This window comes from Drosophila novamexicana, unplaced genomic scaffold (genome assembly GCF_003285875.2).
Source record: "Drosophila novamexicana strain 15010-1031.04,08,12 unplaced genomic scaffold, DnovRS2.1 tig00000108-arrow-pilon, whole genome shotgun sequence".
NCBI classification, from domain to species: Eukaryota; Metazoa; Arthropoda; class Insecta; order Diptera; family Drosophilidae; genus Drosophila; species Drosophila novamexicana.
The window spans coordinates 1,810,951-1,831,069 of NW_020824772.1; the positions used below are offsets into that span (position 1 = coordinate 1,810,951).

General features: G+C 43.2%; 1 protein-coding gene across 1 annotated transcript; it reads left to right on the plus strand.

The window, feature by feature from the left end:
- The first annotated feature begins 17,968 nt into the window (after positions 1-17,968).
- Positions 17,969-19,748, plus strand: LOC115772080 (heterogeneous nuclear ribonucleoprotein A1). Its single transcript, XM_030718033.1, has 2 exons — positions 17,969-18,982; positions 19,039-19,748. Exons 1-2 carry the CDS (start codon positions 18,057-18,059, stop codon positions 19,448-19,450), a joined length of 1,338 nt encoding a protein of 445 aa, XP_030573893.1. The 5' UTR covers positions 17,969-18,056; the 3' UTR covers positions 19,451-19,748.
- The last annotated feature ends 371 nt before the right edge of the window (positions 19,749-20,119 follow it).

A 20,119-nucleotide genomic window follows, 5' to 3' on the forward strand; every position in this document is an offset into this window, starting at 1 on the left:
CGCATAGCTCTTGTTCTTTCCCAGCGTCACCCACTGTTGGTCATCCTGTGTTGACTGTGGCGGCTTCTTATTATTCTTTAATTTTGGCAAATTGTTTTCGTTTTATGAAATTTCTTTTCACTTGATATTTTTTATTATTATTCCTAGGATTGCCCAAAAAGGTTTCCATTTCCCTTTTGCGCTGCCAGCTCCTTTCGCCTTTTAATAAATGTCCAGCAGCAACAGCAGCAGCAGAAACAACAGCTCCAGCTTCGTATTTCGTCTGGGCGCTCAAGAAATATGCACAAATTAATTTTGTTTTATTCCGGCTGAAGCAAAATTTAAATCTGGCAAGTGGAGAAAGAAATACGTCATGTCCACACTGCCACTGCCACTGCCACTCCACCATTGGCGGTTGTGGGTGTGGGTTGCAACAACAAGAAAAGGGTTTCAATTGCGTTTGGGCCCTCTCTTACGCTCTCTCGCTCTCCTGTCCAAAAAGACAGGAGCAGGACACAACTGGCAACTGTTGTCCTACGACTCGGCACGGAATTGCCATAGCCTTCGCCTTAGCCCTAACTCTTACAGACCCCCACTCCCCCCCAAAAAACTGCCGCCTTTGGTTTTCTTTTCAGTTGCGTCTTGTGAGGGGTGGATGGGAGGAGGGGTGGAGGGGTGTGAGTGTGGGTCGCTGTTATGAATGCAAATTAAAAGTATACAAATCTAATAAGTTCCATTTAAGATGCTTTAATTTGTTTCACTCGTTTCTATATTTTAGCTTTCCGCTTTCTGCTCTTGCCATTTTCCATTTCAAAATTGTTGCTAATTGTTGAGCTTTTAGCCAGCGCATTTTTAATGCAAAGTGCACCATTTCGAAGTCAACCCTCTCCCCTCTCCTTCCCCCCAACCATTCCATTTCACAAAAACAGAATGCATTTTTATGAAAATTGCATTTTGATTTGTTCGCCGAGCACTTGATGCACTTTGGTGCCAAAGCTATTGCAGAAATTGCAAATTAATAAATAATGCTCCCTAATCGTATTCTTTGGGAGCTGCCTGCTATAAACTTTATATAAACTATATTTTATGAATTGGATTTTACTTAAAATTATGAATGTTCAAAACGGAATATGTTATATGTATCAAAGCAATCTTTACCAAAATACTTATACTTGTCTTTCAAATTTATGTATCAATGGCCTGCAAATTTCTTATTTGTAACTATAATTATAGGTGAGTGCCCCTTATGGGTCGTCAGACTTCTTTCTGTATTAGCAACTAAAATATTATCTTGAACGTCTAATTTTTTAAGAGATATTCAGTTAAACTTAAAAGATTCACATAACATCGGGTGTTAGTTAGAGTGCTCCATCTCTACTTGGTCTGTTTGTTATCATCTATCAAGTTTTAAGATAAATATAATAAGGCGAGTTTAAAAATAGCAAATACTGCATTATAAATTGTTTTCTTTGTTTCTGCATTTTGTTTTTTTTCCTATGCGTATTAAGAGAGCAGCTTAATGCGATGCATGCTAAAGTATCCTTTGATTGACTAATAAAACGCTACGTGATCTGTGATAGATAGAATACCATCATTTTAATACGCAGCTAGGTAATTTCTTAGGGTTTTTATTTAGTCTCTTTGCTTTCGAAGCAAAGGTAATTTCCTCAACTAAACTGCTTGAGTTGTCCCCACCGACCAGTTGGTGGCGTATGTGACTCACATATTTAAGCAACACCCGACGCCCTGGGGGCAGCCAGCAGCAGCAGCAGCAGCAGCAGCAGCAGCGGCAGATGTCACTCGGGAGCGAGTAGAGGATTCTGGGGGCGACAATGTTGATGGCTGTTGATGATGCTGACAATGAACGCAGCCAAAGGAAAACGAATGTGAAATAAACTTTGTAAAACGTTGAGAATGGCACAAATGGAGTCGGGGTCTGAGGCGGCTGCTTTGCAGAACCCCGGTCGAATGGGGACCGGTGCTACTGTTCGACTGCTGACCATATGTTGCCGCCGCAGGCGCGCCTAGGTGTAACTACATGCCATAAAGTAGTTGTGTAATAGACTGGCCGCTCCAAAAGGGACTCGAGCTAAGGACAGCACCTTGAAGGCGCTCGCAACACCTCAGGGGCGCTTTTTGCTGAAATGTGCACAAATTTTCATGCCAGACCCAAAACCCAAAATCAACGTCAACGTCGTCACATTGTTCTGTATCCTGTGTGTGTGGGTGTCCTTTATAGTTTTGCTCATTTCATAAATATGCGTTTGTCCTTTTTACGGGTTGGGCTGGGCTGGGCTGAGCTATCCCGGCCAGGAGCAGCCTGCGGCTTTCATAACTTGAGATGGCCGGGCACACCTTTTAGCTGCCTGCCCTGCCATGTCCTGCCCATAAGGAGATTCATAATTTGATCCTGGGGTAAATACATTTTATTATGATTTTTATGTATATGCGAGCCTGCAGTTTATATGTCGGCCTAACCTTACTTCAGCCTCGTTCAACCTTGCCACAGGTTGTCCTTGTCCCGTGTCCTCAGCTGCTGTTGCCTTAAGTGCAGACTTATGAATTGGTCAGGCGGCGACATATGTGTGAGTGTGAGAGTGAGTGTGCGTATGGATGATATGGGGGTGTGGCAACTGCTTGCGGAGTGGCCATTCAGTTTGTTTGTCTTTAATATTTTGCACATAAACATATCTTTATTTATTTAGGTCGACGGCTAACTCGAGAGAAAAACTGTCGGTTAGGCAGAAAATTTATTAAAATATTGGCAACGACCAATTGGCCCATACGATTCACTTGAAGCGAGGAGAGTCGCAATGTACAATGCCACGCGGTGGCTGCCATGCAAGTCGCTTAACACTTTCACTTCAACGCTAAATTAATTAAAATTTATAGTTAGCGAGCAGGAAAAACAAAACAAATTAAGTAGGCGTTAAAATAGTTCATATTTCATTTTGGTCTTTCGTTGCGCGTTTTTATGTGGAAACCTCCAATGGCGCAGACGAACAATTGGCAAGTGTTGACAAGCGCCCAGACAAAAATATACATACATATATTTATCTTGAGAAGCTCACAATATGTTCTATGTAGCACCTAGCACTTGGACACGCCTTGACGGCACGAGTGCGGCAAGTGCAACAGAATTTTGCAACTCGCAATTGCATCTCAGTTTTCCTGGTAGTTTTTGATTTATTTCGTACAGACAGCGACAATAGGCGAAATGGCTCAGAAAAATGCAACAACAAATAAGAATTCTCCAGTTCGGTTTGATGGACTAGACTATGCCCTGTAAGAAACACAAATATTAATTGGAACGAAAATATTTTTGTGGGTGTTCATAAAAAGGCTGCAAGCAGATTAAAAGTCGAAAATACTTTTTATTTGTTACCGAAACCGAATCTTTAACCTAGCCTTTAGTCTACAATAACAGCCGAACCAAAAATTGTTGTGAATAACAAAAAATAAAAAAAAGGAAAATATATTGAAAATGAATACTGGATTTGAACCGGCGACTGCACGCTTCTAAGTTCCACGCCCAGAAGCCGAAGCCACGCAGGGTGACGACACAAGAGATTTTGCTCTCTGCTTATATACTCATTTAAAAATGTTACACGGTATAGGCAGTTGCCTGCCTTCCTGACTGCATGCATGCTGGCTAATTGGCTAGAGGAAACACCTACTCAAGTGAGCCATATAAGCACAGACTGTGGCCAACGGGGCCAAATGGTTAACTGAGCTGTCGCTGGTCATGGCCAATATGAGCTGCACATCACGTAGTCGAATTCTTTTGCACTTTCGCTTTTATTTCACTCCAGGGAGCTTGTTAGCCAAACGTGAGACGTGCATACGAGCCTTGGAGACTCAAAGCTGAGAAGGATGATGATCTACATCTACGAGTATGTGTGTGCGTGTGGGTGGGTGTGTGCGCATTTTAAATTTCCAGCTCGATACATAAAGCACTGCTCGAACCATTCGATTTGTGGGCTGTATCATGTTGCGTAAGTCAATAAAATTTTCATATTTATTGACCATTAGACAGCAGCTCGATTGGGATTTCGATATTTTTGGCACCTTGGGCGCAGCTGCGTCTCGCTGATTGCCTGCCACTCCCTCTGCCACACCCCCGGCACGGTCCACTGGGCACTCGTAGTCGGTGCTCGACAATGCGAACAATTCACGTTGACATGTTGTCTGCATAATTGCAGTACACGAGACTGACGCCAGCTCGTCGGAGCTGACAGACGTTCGCCCGTGCCCGTTTTTCTAGGTGCGAAACTCCTCGAATCCGTAACCTTTGTGAAACGAAATACCTAGGTGGCGTCAACCTACTTCGGCATGCCCGTGCCTTCGTCGAAAATAGACGCCAACTCGGCCCACAAATTGTTGCCACCAATCACCTTTGCGGCAAACAGGGTGCACGGCTGCACACTTGCCCAAGCGTTGCACAACCGCCCGCTGTGCGCGCACACCCTGTGCTAGCAAAGGTGCAACCACTTAATGGCGAATGGCCTGGTCTGCTGTGGTGTGTTCTAGCTGGCCGCTTAGGTGCTCGCATTCGGGAAAATCTTTCGCATTTAGGTACGAATTTGCGGCCAACAAATTTTCGTCGGCATTTTTGGGGCCAGGCCGTGAGTGGCTTGTCTGGTTGGCGTCTTGCCGTCGCCACCAGCGTCATCAGCAGCGTTTGGGGAAATAGCGAGAGAAAAAAATTAAATGAAAAATCATTTCATTTCAATCCATTTCACTTAAAAATACGCCACACCGTTCGAATGCTCTCGACTCGGCAATAAATTAAATTTTTTTTCAGCGCAAGAAACTAATTTTGTATTGAACGCACATTTCCTGAGAATACGTGAAAATGCAGCCGGTACATTTAATCGAAGGCGATTCGCCCAAACCCCACTCCAAAGTGGAAAAAAAAAGATCTCAAACTCATGGCTAACACAAATCAAGCGCGCCGTGTGCCACACTTTTCGGGCAAAATCCGAGCACGCTACAACGCCAACAAGACGGCCCCCAAAAAGCATTTTTCAGTTTATTTTCAAATTCAATTTCAATAATTTTTAATGGCCAACGCACGCACGTCTAGTCTGGCGTCTACTCTTTGTAGAGCCCACTCTATGCGGATCTCCCTCTAAACTCTCGGCAACCGTTTGGCTAATTAGTTGAAACTTTTTGCACAAACATCATATAAAATTTCAAGCTCAATGCGAATGATGTGCGCCATTCGACTGAATGACTGAGCACAACGAGTGCTCCTAGAAGAACATATATACTTATATATATATATACATATGAACGATCTGAATGTGCATGCCTTTGGCATGTTTGTTTACACTGGCTGTTGTGTTGCTCAACTGCTGCTTCATCAAAGAAGCAACAATTTTATATTGGCATTTGCTTTGACATTTTTCTTTTTTCAGTAATGAAAATGAATATGGCTAGAAAAATGCTAAAGGAAAACACCTTTGTGCGCGGCCGCTGTTTCCACCTATAAAACGTCCAGTGCGTGGCAAACTTTTACGAGCTGCCCCCACAGTAGAATAACCCAACCGCCCCCTCCACCCCCTAACCCATTCTGACTGTGCATCAAGCAAAGATGTGAGCACAATTTTTACGCATTGGCAACTTCCACGAATTCCACGCCGGAAATTATGACCAGCGTCGACCTCCACAGCGTCTCGGGATTGTGCGACAACAATGTTGCCAAACATTAAAATATGAAAATTCACTTAAAAACGTAAACAACAACAACTGTTGTTGCTCTTGTTGCTGTTGCTGCTGCTGCTGCTGCTCCCATTCATTGCATATTTGCCGAAACAAAAAAACCGAGAAACCAAATAAAACAAAATTTAAAAGGCGGCCGCAGAGGTGCTGCCAGCAATGAAGGCGGGAGAAAGCACTTTACGATCGATCGTTAAATAAATTGGCAAATGAATCTAAATGAGGCATGGTCAAAACAAAACATGACTGCACTTATGCGCCAAGTACCCAGCTATGCAGCTAAGTACGCAGCTATGCGGCGATGCAATTATGGGTTTTGCCTTTCAACATAATCTACGCGGCCTTTGAGCTCAACGGGCAACTATCTTATCCAATGGGCAGAGGACTTATCCACTTGTAAGTTAAAATTTATTCAAATTAAGAATTTGAAGTGGATTAACTAAAAGTTGTTTTTCAACTGGTTTAAATAAGACTGTTGACCAGCTAGTTGATAGAGTATAAGTCTTTAGAAGGGAAAATATATATTCAAGCCAAAGCATAATCTATATTTAAATTTATTAACATCCAAAGTCGAGCGAACTTAAAAGTAAATTGACTTAAATATTATTATTATTCCATATTTATTTTTTAATTTTAGTAATATTTGCGAAATTGACGAATGAGTTTTCTTAGAGGCCCAGTCATTGACACTACCAAATGATTAGGGCACTTTATTTTATTATTATTATTTGATTAGGATATACTCATAATTATATAAGAATTCGTAACTATTATTATATATTACTTAAATATTCCATTAAATAATACAAAGAGTTTTAAAAAATGAGAAGCTGATGAGATTAGAAATGAAGTATTCATTAAGCTCGCCTAATTCGTTCAGCTTCAATAAAAATGCAAACAGACAACAGACACACAAACTAATATTTAAAACATATTTTTTGAATAGATTAGAGCACAGCGGGGTTTTTATGGTGTGGTTAATCGAAATGGCCAGCTGGCTTGCGAATTACTTAAGGAACTTAATCTTTGCCACTAAATAGTTGAATATTAATGAACATCAATTTTAACGGGCACTTTCAACGCTTTTATCACTTAAACTGAGAGCGGAACACGGCTAAGTCGGGATCTGGTTCTGGGTCTGGGCGTGCAGTTCGGATCGGGCACTCGGCACTAAAAGCATAGAAATCACTGCAGCAATTAAAGTGAATTTATGAATCCCGGAATGACTGACAGATAGACGCATCGCTGCGGCATAAGGGCACGGAGCGGGCCAATATTGTATTAAAATTTTGCCATCATAAAGATTATTATTTTATGACAGCAGCCACGAATAAGTCGCAGTCATATGGACACGCGTCACAGGCAAATTCTAATAAATTTTTAATGCACTCGTTCCTGGGGCAGTCTCCTACTCCCGCCAGCTTCAACTTTTACAGCGCACTTTTATTATTGATATTTACAGCTCACATATCGATGATGCATAATTCAATAGACGACGGCTTGTCACATGTGGCATGACGTCAAGGACCAAAAAGGGCCCTCTGCTCCGTAATTAATGAAGCCATAAAAACTACAGTCAATTAATTAAAAATGCAACCGAGCAGCAAACAGAGATCCAATAGAAATCTCGTGTCCAAATATACCGCAGCACCGGGTACAGTCAAAGTTGAATGTGCCAACTGTAAAATGTGTTTTACGAGCGATCTGCACTTGGATGGCCATTACCCATTACCCAGTACCCATTACCCGTTGCCTCTTACCCAATGGCCACCTCCGCCTCCCTTCTACCGTGTTGCCCATGCTCCTTCTAGCTCGATTGCCCTTCAAGTGCTTTTGTTGTAAAGTATTTGTCAAGTAAAATGGCGTCGGCCATTGTAAAAATTTTTATTATGCACTCGTAAATGTCAAATGTAATTTAAGCGCACACGCATACTCTGGTGTGTGTCTGCGGGTGTTTCTTCGTGTGCTTGTAAGCCAGACATTCAGCTAAGTTAATTTAATAGTAAGCTAAGCGCTTGATTGAGCTGTGAGCCAACAACTTGTAGCCACATTGCCACATCGCAAGTGTGTTAGCGTTTGTGTGTGTGCGTTTAGTTATGTGTGTGTATGTATGTGATTCTTGAGTTTGTCACCAAAAGCAACATGTACCAAATGTTGCCAGAGACAGGCCGTAGAAACTACAAATTAAGTGAGTCTAAGCAAACACAGCGACATGCGACCAGGCCCAGCTCGCCAGGCTGCTGCTGGCCAGGGCAATGCAAACAATTTACAAGAACTAATCAAAATATTTGGAAATGCACGACGCGACGAGACGCACTCACTGAAAGGTGCCAGTCGCAACGGCAAACGAAGAGTTTTCTATTTCCATTTCATTTGCACATGAAACTTGGCAGCTGTCTGCTGCCCCGCCAGAGAAGCTGCGGATAAATTCAAAAGACTTGCCGAACATATGGTAACAGGTTAGACCAATAAGGAGAACTCGAGTGTTGGGTTGCTAGCGTGAGCATGCACGACTCCAACACGACGTGTTCGTGCTTAATAATATCGTGCATGTTCTTGTTTAACCAAATATCCAAATAACACGACTTGCATAACTCGACAAAGCTGAAAATTACTGAATTGTATGAAGTCATGTTGAACAAGTAGAAGTCCAACTAGGTGATACCCTGAACCTTCTACCAAAACCAGATGAAGCAACGCGCTCGCTTGCTCAAGCTGTAGCAATCTCCAACATTCAATTAAGAAAATCCAGTAAAATTATAATTAAAAACAAAACATGAATAATCACTTCTGGCTTTAGCTAGGTTGATTTTTAGGCAAGTAGTTGAGTAAAGGTATGCTTTAAATCATAAATAAAACCAGACCAAAACCGGTTCGATTCGTAACCTTTCTTGTTTTGAAATATGCAAGTCCTGTCGTGTCTAACGTGCGAATATACATATTCAGTTTTTACTTGAGGTACGTGTTCGCGTCCTTTTGAAACTCTTTGTGCACGCACCCATCTTTTGCCTGAGGCCGTCTCAAACGTGGCATCAGGAGAAGCTGCAGCAGAAGATCTCTCCATATAACGATCTGTGGCTGAGTTCTCACGCACTCGCCAGCTGAGCTGCATATTTGAACATTAATTAAATTAAATAACTAACAACAAATACATGTAAACAGTGTGACCCCCAGGGAACTGGGGAGTTGAGGAGGGGGCATACACATTATGACCAACACCTTCCACGTTTTGCGGCACGTGTCGCCCACTGAGCTGGCCAAATTAAGCAGCTCTCTCAGGCAGCGGCCGCGTGCTGATGAGCAAAGCAAACCGTAAATTGTCACATTACCACCCCTTCTGCCCACCTCCAGGCAACTTGGAAAATTGGAAAAACAGCGCATTGATTTCAAGTAACGTGTGTCGGGCGTGTGACCAGTGCCAGGGTAGCTCCTTGTCACCCCGTAATATGCACTCTGGAGAGCGTTTGCGTGTCCCGCTGACAACTGACGCAGCAGCAACAACACCTGCAAAAACACACAATGCCAGGATGTTGCCGCTGCTGTGGCTCTTGGCCACGTTAAAAGTCAAACCCCAAATGTGAGAGAAATTTGAATATTTTGGCAAAAAATTAACAACAGAATTTGTACCCTTTTTGGCGGTATGATGGGTTGGGATGATAATGAGATCCCTGAAATATAACCACTTTTTGGACTGAGACAAACTGTCGTCGTCGCTATGACGGATGCATTGACACAGCAAATTAATATTAATTTTTGTCACACGCGCCAGTGACACTTTCTCAGCAGCGAGTGCTTGAGTCCATTCGCAGGCAGGCTCAAGGCACAAAAAAATAATAATAATAACACGAAATTATTTTCAAAACATTTATTTTTGTCTGCGCCTGCGAGGGGCGGCTGCTGAAGTAGCTCTCGATGATGAGGATGATGATGCTGTATGTCTGCAAACGGGCCTCACGGTGTGTCCGCTACGCATCCTGCGACAGGATATCAAGTGAAATGATGCGCGCGTCCGACCAGCGGCGAGCGACTTGAGTAATTAGTTTGGATTTTGTGGCATTATAAAATCTCTTTTTCGTCTGCGACAGCCTCACAAATATTTATTCAAGTGTTAAAGTGTCTGCAACGCAGAAAGCAAAAAGCGTTTGCTTTTTTTCCCTTTTCGTATTTTTTTTTGTATTTAAAATTTTTGATTGCGCCCGACAGAGCGCCGTCAATCTTTGTCCGCTATGAAAAATTAGACACCTTATGCATTGAGCAAATACAAAAAATGAGCTCGAGAACTTTTGCACTGTGCCGCGGAAAACTTTTCCCAAACATTTTCATACACAATCAATCCTTGTAATTGGCCGTTACGCGTTTTCCTGCTAGCATTTTTCTAGTTTTTCCCATGAAAAACGTAGCGCTAAATGAAACTGAGAAGCACACACAAAAAACCAAAAAGGAACGAAAAAAGATGCCGCCATTTTTTGCAGCCGCGCGAAGAAATCAAAAAGCAAAAGGCAAAACTCACGAGCAGCAAAAGGAAAACGCAGAGAAAAGTTTAATTTTACTAATCACAGCAGAGTAATTACGTGGAAAATGAATTTTTTTTTTTCATGTTCCACGTTTTGCTTACCCAACGCCATCCTAACCCAGCAGCCAGCGCACAGTTTGCCATCTTAAGGTACCTTCCCGCCTCGCCCCGCCTCGCCACGCCACGGCAACTGCAGCCCCCTCGCCACTTGCCAGACCAGCCCCCAGAAGCTCTGCTTGCTAGGCAAACAAATAACTTGCAATTTGTACGTTTTAATTTTTGTGTGTTTTGGAAAATTTTTTCAATTTTACTTTGGTTATTAATCAAGCGCGTGCTCTGAACTTGGCGAAAAGTCAATGCCTGAAGCTTTCAGAGTCTTGGCCCGGCTGAGGTCAGTCTGCAGCAGCTGAGACGCCCCCAAACCTGGCTCGAGACAGACACTTGTTATGCTCATCAGGCTGTCAGATGTATCTGCATCTGTATCCGTAACTAAAACTGCTTCTGCATCTAATGCAACTGGCGGCACACATGGCCGGCCCCATTCTCGTGGGCTGCACAAGTTTCCCACAAGCCTGAAGAGTAGGCAGGCAGGCAGTCAGGCAGGCACATAAATTGTTCAAAAACTAAACACGCAATTCAAGAGTCTAATAAAGTTACGCAAACAAATGATGCGGTGCCCCCAAATGCGCAAGTGGAGCAGCGGCGAGGGTTGGGAGGGTCTGTCGGTGCCTAATGTACACAGCAGATACGAATGCAGACTGTTACAGATGCAGATACAATGTCGCTTATCCAAGAGCGTGGGGCCGCAACACTTTCCACCAATAAGTAGATCTTTTTTTTCTGTTGTTTTGTTTTTAATTGCAACGAGAGGCAAAGTGTTAAAGAGTTTATGTGCAACATTTACGGAGTGTAGCGGCTAAAAGGGGGGCAACGGCGGCACAGCAAACACACAAAGAGAGCTGCCCATTCATTTCCCATGCGGCACACACACACACCCGCCCGCTATACACACACAATTATAAACGCAATAAAATACTTTTCAAGCGAAACTCATAAATTTCCAAAGCGACGCTGGCGACAAAGAAACTGACGACGCGACTCCGGCTCCGGCTCCGATGGGTGACTTCATTGCCGACTCCGATTCCCCTGTTTTGATGCACTGGCTGCCGTGTGAATGAGTTTAACCCACCGATCTGTACATTTTGGGGCAAGATATGGGGGGAAATGGGCGTTGGCTACGCAGCTGCTCCGCCAATCGGAATAGCTGGGGCAGCCGGAGCTGCTTAGGAGCCAACGGACTTGGGTTAATCACAACAGATGTTAATGGTTTTTATGGTCGTGTTTACTATGCCCCTCTGAAACTGTATCTGTATCTGCATCTGTATCTGTGACTGTGCCGTATAAGTTGACATCATCATCATCATCAACTGCGTTGAGCGACAGGCAGGGGGAGCCTACTCCTGCACCTAGCTGCTCCCTAACTTCAGGTCCGCTTATTATGTTTAATTAAATGAGTTTAAATTCTCCGCCTGCCTGTCTCACTAGATGTTTGTTTGTTTGCTTGTTGCTGTTGAATGATTTGTGACTGTCTGCCTTCGAAGTGAAGTTGCAATGTGCTTAAACACTTATCGAGTGGGTGTGCATGTGTATGCGATAATATTCGTTAATAAACATGAGTTGACTAATTTAAATATTTTAGTTAAGTGTTTATTGCAAAATCCAATGCGGTCTAACAAGTCACATTAAGTATGTCTGAGACAAGAACTCTTAAGCTAAAACCACTTGGGAATTATAAGTTGTGTGCCACATATCAGCTCCTCGAGCTATTGTACCTACATATTAAAGATAAAGCGAAAAGATGTATTTAGCAGTTCTCGAATTAATTAACAATTAGAGTAAAAGGAAAAATTTTGATTGCATCATATAAATGTATATAAATACACATATTGAGCATCATATAAATATCCTTGAATTTCGTCTTTAGTACAATAATATCTGACACATCAAATAAATATACATTTAAAGTGAATTTTGGTGTTGGTGAACCAATGGAAAACCTTGAACATCTGTATCCCATTGGGCTGAAGTAAGTCGGATAAGTAGCACAATCAATTACTGCCCACAATTGCATTACACATGCCTCGAGTTGCACACATGAAAGTTCCTAAAAATAAAACTAAAACCCAAGTCGGCTGGGAAAGCGGAACGGAACTGGACGGAACGATCTCTGGGCACATGTCGCATGTGGAAAATAAATTGCCAAACAAATATCAACATGACAAATTGATAAATTCATGTTATTATTTCACTGATGCCTGCTTAGGCATGCGAGTGTGTGCGTGTGTGCGTATTCGTATTTAGTTTTGTCCGCTTTCACACATTAACCAAATGAAAATTCGGTGTTGACGCATTTGTTTTACTCATTTCTCGCCGGCTGCTGCTGCTGCTGCTGTTGCTGCTGCTGCGACAAATGAGCCACAGGCTGCGGCACAGCTGAAGCGGCTACTTGCAGCATGGAGGCAGACAACGGACGCAATCACAGAGCAATAGATGGAAACTAGGCAAATGGTAATGGAAATGGATACATTGAGCACGTTGCGACATTTGTCAACCGCATATACGATGCGAGTATGTATGTACATATATACTTCCACATGGCCCCAGTAATGCCCTGCACCTCCCCGCAAACGTTCCCTATCCACAAGTCGTAGTCATTGCCTCTGCCTTTGCCAGGCTACTGTCGGAATTTTAATGATGCGCGAAATGTTAATTTTTCATCTCGATCGCTCAGTGGGGCGTACAGTGCGCTGGCTTGTGGGCGTGGCCGAGCAAAGCACTTAATGAGCCAACAACAGTTGCCGCCGGCTGAGTCAATTTCACTGTCTTTTGTTGGCTTTTAATTAACGTTGATCACCTCAATTGAAGCACGTCGCATGTGAGTCCCGCTCTATACCCTGTGTGTCTGTGTTTGTGTGTGTGTGTTGCTCTGTCACCAATTAAGGAGCTCAAACTGGAACCAAATCTACCCTCCAGTTGGCATTACATGTGGGTACTCAACGGCTGCTTCTGCCTCTGCTGCTGCTGGTGTATTATGCGGCGACTTGGCCATCTACTCGTAATTCCCATTAATTGAGCCGAATGGGTAGAGGGTATTTTCTATCTGATATTAAGTTACCACAGCGCCGACATCGAGGTAACATTCGTTAAGAATATGTGCCCCTCGGTGGGTCGCGTGTTTAATAATAATAATTTCTTTGGAATATGCTTATAAAAATATGCCTAAGTCATGGTCTAATTAAAATCAATTGACTTAATTGAAAGCACAACACAAAAACTTGTGCGACTACGACATGAAGGTAGCAATTTGATCATACGCATAATTTATGGCCAGCTTCAAATAGTTGGCGGCATGGGGTATGGGAACGAGAATGGGACTGGGTACTAGATACCCTTTGCGAAACATTGTTGCGAGTGGCCATAAATCAGCATCAGCAGCTGTACAAGTACAAGTTTTGTCTCTTTAAATTGGCATAAATCTACAGTTTGGAACTAAACAACTATATCTCTCTTCCTCTTAGCGCTATGAGTATATGGTATATATTCGTACATGACATTGTTAATTTTTCAAAATCTCGCGACAGCTTTTCGCTTGGGCGGCTTTGGCAATTGGTAATTGCCTGTTGGCCAGGCCCTAAGCAAGTGCCATATTTTATTGGCCTGCCACTCGGGCGCTGATATATGGCCGCAGAAATGATAAATCTCAGACATAAGTTTAATTTGGCCATCCAATTTGTTTATAACCCATGCATTCGGACGAGACAGCAGCCAAATTTTTGGATCTTATCGCCAGCCAAGTCGCTGCAATGGCACAAATCATCTGACCAAATTGTTTCGAGTTTCGAGTTGTATGCAGTTTTCTTGCCCAATCTTGGCGCGTGGGCCGCAAAAATCTGCCATCGTAAATTATGTAAATTGGCCAAAAATGCGTTTTGCCGGCGACGCAATTATCAATTCAAGCCAAAAGTCATGAACGTTGCCCATGGAAAACAGATAAAGCCAAGATAAGAAATAAATAGCTCTAAATATATAATTACAAAAAAAAAACATTTACAATTTACCTCAGTCATAAACCTATATCGAAAAATATATCTTAAGGTGACTAAGGCTGACTTAGTCATTGACTATCAAATGTGAAAAACCGTTGTACGAAATTTTTTTCCAATATCTACTATGATCGGCCGGCAACTTATTATCTAACAAAATATAATGCGAAACGTTATTCAGCGTTATTCAGTTGTGGAAGATTTAAATCATTCCACTCCCGGAAAAGACAGGGAAACTTTTTTTAATCATCGTTTCGGACAAGGCCGGGTAATACTCGCTATATTTGACATCCTAAGCCGAATACAGACGAAGTTTACTTCGTTTTTAATTATGATTCCTGTTTGCATTTATGCATGCATGTTTATATGTATTTGTGCATATATGTGCATTCCAGTTCTAACAAAAGTTATTTTAAATTTTGCTCTTCTCTGCGATTCTCGTGAATTTAAGTTTGACTTATAGCAACATCTTTATCTAAGAAACTTTATCTTCCTTTATGTGTGTCGTTATCCTACTAATAAATAGATGGCAATAAAATATACAGTAAGAATATTTGTTAAAGCAATTAAGATTTAGGTTCGAGTTATTAAGGACAAAATATTAATCCAGTACAGTACATACGTAAGTATTGGAGGTTGGGCATGATAGGCATTGAATAAATAAGTTTTTTTTATAAGTTAGTTATCCCAACGTATTTATCACTTGGTAGGCAATTTTTTAAAGTGAGAAGCATACCTTACTTTTAAAATGATTCAACGCACTTACGGATAGCAACAACGAAATGTGCACATAACATTAAATGGGTTCATATACAACCCGCATCATATGTGAAAAATGTACAACAACAACAGAAACTACAACAAGACCAGGCCAAAGGCAAACAAAACAAATTTCAATTTAGCTTAAAGATTTTGCACATAAAATTTGTAACACTCAATTAGTTTAAACGACAACAAAAATGTTGCCAGCCAGCAACAATGGCAACAGCAACAACAACAACAACAACAGCAATAACAACAATTGCCCGCTATACGAAACGTTTTAGCAACCCTCGCTAGTGGCTCGTGAGTCGCTGAGTAAATCGCATAAATGCGGCGACGTATGAATTTCATTTAATATGATTAGTGTGGGCCGCTGCTCCTGGTCTACTTATACTTATACAGATACATATGTGAGGTTGTTGAGACAGAAGTGCACTGGTGGGTTGTTCAGTTGGGCAGGGGTAGGTGGTGGCGGGGGCAGCTCAGGGCAGGGTTCATATATTGGGTCATAAAAATATTTACGCTGCATACTTGTGGGCGCTGCAGCATAAATCAAGCCAAAGAGAGCATTATGACGAGCCAGTGAAAGTGGCAAGGGGTGGGGAAAAGAGAGAGAAAAAGAGGGACAGAGAGAGAGAGAGAGAGAGAGAGAGAGAGAGAGAGAAGTAGAAAGAAATCGCTGCCCTAATAAGAGTTAAAAGGTGGTGAAATGCGAGTATCAACAGCTCTTGAGCATGTGAAGCGCCAGGGTTGCAAGGGGATCGAAAAAGAATAAGTTGAAAGAAGCAGACCTTGGAATAATCTAAGCAGGCGCAGAACAAAATCAATTTAATTTCGCTAATGTAGTGTAATACTCAAGCAGTTACGGTTAGTACTCGGTCACAAGTGCTTCAAGCGATGTTCAGCCTGGAAAAAAACGATTAGCAACAAATGCTCCATTTGAAGCGGCATACCTACTCCAGTCCCGAACTGCCCTACCCTGGTACAGCCACCCCGCTGACCATGTCGTGGCATGGTAGAGCTTTGTCAGGACACTAAAACAAAATCTTCATTAATTCTGATCGATGACCATAAATCCTTTTCGGTGTTTCACTTCTTTTTCCATTGCTGTTGCCGTTGCCGCTGCCGCTGCTGATGTTGCATTGTTGCAGCAATCAAATGATTGAACACTTACGAATGGGGCAGGGCAGCAAAGCTCGCTGTTGGCCTAAGACAGGATGAACATGGCATTTGGCATTCCATCGGGAGCAGGCGGGCAGGCGGCACGCAGCAAGCAGCTCATACAAATTCGACAGCTGAAAGCGTTTCCGGTTCCGTTTTCTTGTCTTTGTTTGTCCACATTTCTCGTTTCGCTACGCTCTTTACTTTTGCCTTTGCTCGGCTTTTTGTTTTCCTTTGCTTTGCCACTGTCCATCGGTGCAGCCGACCGCGTTTATTTGTTGCTCGTAATTTATTTACTGTCCGCATTCGGTTCGAAACTGAGCTACGTAGCTGCTTCTAAAGATGCCACTGAAACTGTTCGTGCCATTGGAGCTGTGCCCTGTGCCCTGTGCCCTGTGCCCCTCACAGTTGCAACTTGTTAGTTAAATATTGCCAGTAGCTGGCAACTCTTCTTGCAGCTGCTTGTTGCTCTGCCAGTGAGTGATAAATTAATCGCTACATCAGTTTTTAATTCCGTGTTGCTGACGATTTATCTTTTAGCATGCGTTGGCGTGTGCCGAATCCAACCCCCCGCCAAGCCAACGCTGTGTATGGCACACTGAGGCCAGGCACTAGAAAAGGTGAAAGTTTTAAAACTCAATTGTTTTTCCTTATCAAATGACATTGTAAACATTTAGCAGCGTAGCAAATGCAAGATCCCGGTCACGGTCCCATCATCAACAGACTCTGCTATCGATGCTATGATTCGAAAGACCTTATACCCTTTAATTTGTTGAGAATTACAAGCATACCAGAGTGCATTTCTATGCGCCTCAAAGCTGGCTTAGAGAAATAAAAAGCGGTTTCTAAATCAGCAAAATGAGTAGAGAGTATAGGATATATTTACGAAAATATTCAAATGATCTTCAAATCTTGATGGTTCATGCTATAGATTTCTTGCTAGTATATTTTGTACAACTATAATACTGATTAATTTTGTGCTCCTTGCTTTTTTTCGCCACTTTCTGACCACTGTGGCTCGGCTGGCATTGCTGGTGGCAGTGCATAATATTCCAACTGGTACCCACAACGACTCTGGTCCTGCCCCTTGGCCTCGCCGATGTCGCGCACTGTTTAAAATGATATATGGCAAAAATTTTGACAAATGTACAAAAATGAGTCATGAGTTCGTCGTGCAAACAAAACGCGTTAGTTGTTCTTGTTGCCCCCAAAACAGTTGTTCTTGTTGGTGCTGATGCTGATGCTGCTTGGTCTCACTATTTGCTGTTGACTTTTTCATGTACTTGCCATCGTCGTCAACGTCGCCGTTGTTTTACTTTTTAGTATCCATAACACAAACAAGCGCTGAATCTGGAGATGGAGCCATTTGCTCCTCTGCTTACACATGTTTTTCCGTGCATTTCTAGTTGGTCTGACTGCAGGAGCAAGGCGAAGGCCATGGGGATGGTGACCAGGCGCTAACATTTCTCATTTGTAATTTACCTTGCCTTTACCACAAATTGTGTCGCACGCAACGAACGAGATTCCTCCTGAGATTGCCCCATTTCGCGTGGAATTTGGATAGGAAATACAGGCTGACAAGCTTAATAATATACATAGATGTGTGTCCAGGATGTTCACAATGTTTCGGAGAACATTCGAAAACAGAATTAAATAATAATAAGGCTATGCTGGAACATATAGGATCTAGTGAGTTTTGAAGCAATGTCAATTCAAAGTAACTCCAATGTCTCTCGTAGACCGTTTCCACAGCGTCTGGGAATACGAGCTCCGGACTTAAAAAATATATTGTTTAAATACTGATAAGCTCGTAGAATATGGCAGATCGGTCAAACAACGATAGAGGTAACAACAATCATGACCGTGACTATCGTGGCAATTCCCAAGAATATCGTAACTTTCACAATCGCAACCGTGACTTTCGGGATCGCAACAGGGAAGTGCCAACCGATCCGCCATACATTGCCTTTGTTGGCAACCTGCCCAAGGGTCTCGTCCAGGGCGATGTTATGAAGATTTTCGATGATTTCGAAGTAAAGAGCGTGCGCCTGATCAAAGATCGGGAGACTGACGAGTTCAAGGGCTACGGCTACGTGGAATTTACGACATTGGAACAGCTAAAGCGTGCGTTATCCCGCAATGGACGCATTAAACTGGACAATTTGTCGGCGCCGCTGCGCATCGATATTGCCGATCATCGGCGTCAGGGCGGCCCTGGTGGCGTCATCGGAGGAGCTGCGTCCAGCAGTGGCGGCAATCACAATCAGCGCCGCAACTTTCGACGCGACAATAGTGTTGGCTCTCAAAGCTACCAGGGCCAATATTCGCGGAAGCAAAACAGCCCAGGTCGTCCGGTAGGCAATCGTTCGTCCAATACAAACTTTCACATGAGCAGACAGGAGGGCAGCCCGCGGCAAGGCGGTTATCGCGGCGGGCGTGGCGGTGGCGAGCGAAGAGGTGGTGGCGGAAGGGGCGGCGGTGGAGGCGCCGGCAGCGGTGGCGCCGGCGGAGGTGGTAGCGGAGGTGGTGGCGGCGGAGGTAGAAGCCACCATAATAACGATGGCTACCAGGGCAACGACGGCAGCAACAGCAGCGATTTTGGCTCCCTCGGCGGCGGCAGCCACGACACGTCCAGCCTGGGCAGTCCCAGGCAGAGCGTGGAGCCGCACATATCATCGACGAGCTTTCAAAGTAGTCGTAGCTTTCCGCACTACACAAACAACAACAATTATAACAATAATCGGTAAGCATGTTATAGTGAAGCAATGTTTCACTTATCTGTCCACACTACTCGCCCAGATATAATGATCGCAACAACAACAACTATAGGCGTGGAGGACCTCCGCGCCAGCGAAGCATCAGCAATGACAACGGCCACTACTCGAACTTTGGCCAAAACCGGACACGAGATCGTCGCGGTCACTACAACCCAAATGAAAGGTATAACCAATCGCTGAGCGGTGGCACCAGCCCACCATTTGCCAATCTCGACGACGATGATCGTCCAAAGATTGTGCTACAGCCGCGCACCGTAACCGAACCGATCAATGCGCTGGCCGAGACCAAGCAGGCGGCCAGCATTTTTGGCAATGCCAAGCCCCGCAAGAGTCAGCCCTCTCCGCATAATACGCCGCATGGCGAACCGGAGCAGTTGAATGATTCGCAACCTGGTGGCAGCCACCAAGCTGTGGATCCAGACCCCCCAATATAAATATATATATAAACATAACATGTAGCTTAGCTTAAAATGCGAAAATTACTTAATCACCTTCAATCGAAACAACAACCACTACAATAGCTGCTACGGGGAGGCACAAAATTTAAGAATTTAAGAAGCAACCAGCCTTCCCCTTCTGATTTAATCTTTATATTCTATACACTCTGTACACTTTCCGCAGGGCATATCAAAATGGGGCGGCTCGTTGTCTACTCTAACATATTGAAATAAATTTATATGTGACTGTGTTCATTTTATACAAAATTTACACATTCATATACAGCAATAAATCGGCATACATCATAAGCTCTACAGGGTATATGCAGCATATACTTAGCATATTGGAATTATGCACAAAATCTCTATATATATCGATTGATCGACTGACTGACTGATTGTCCATCTACGCACGGCCCAAGCCGTTGCAGCTAGGAAACTGAACATTTGACTAGTTACCTTATGTGAAGGAGGTGAAAGATAAGACCGGGGTCTTAAAAATCCCACCCAAAGGTATATAAATCTCGCGACAAACGTTTGTATGAAAATTTTTGGCTTAGCATCCAAAGATATTTGTTCAAACACATTTCAGGGGTGTCTCACACTTTTTTTGAAAATCCATTCCACCTTGGTGGATATGCTGATCGAAATTAAGTGGCTCAAATT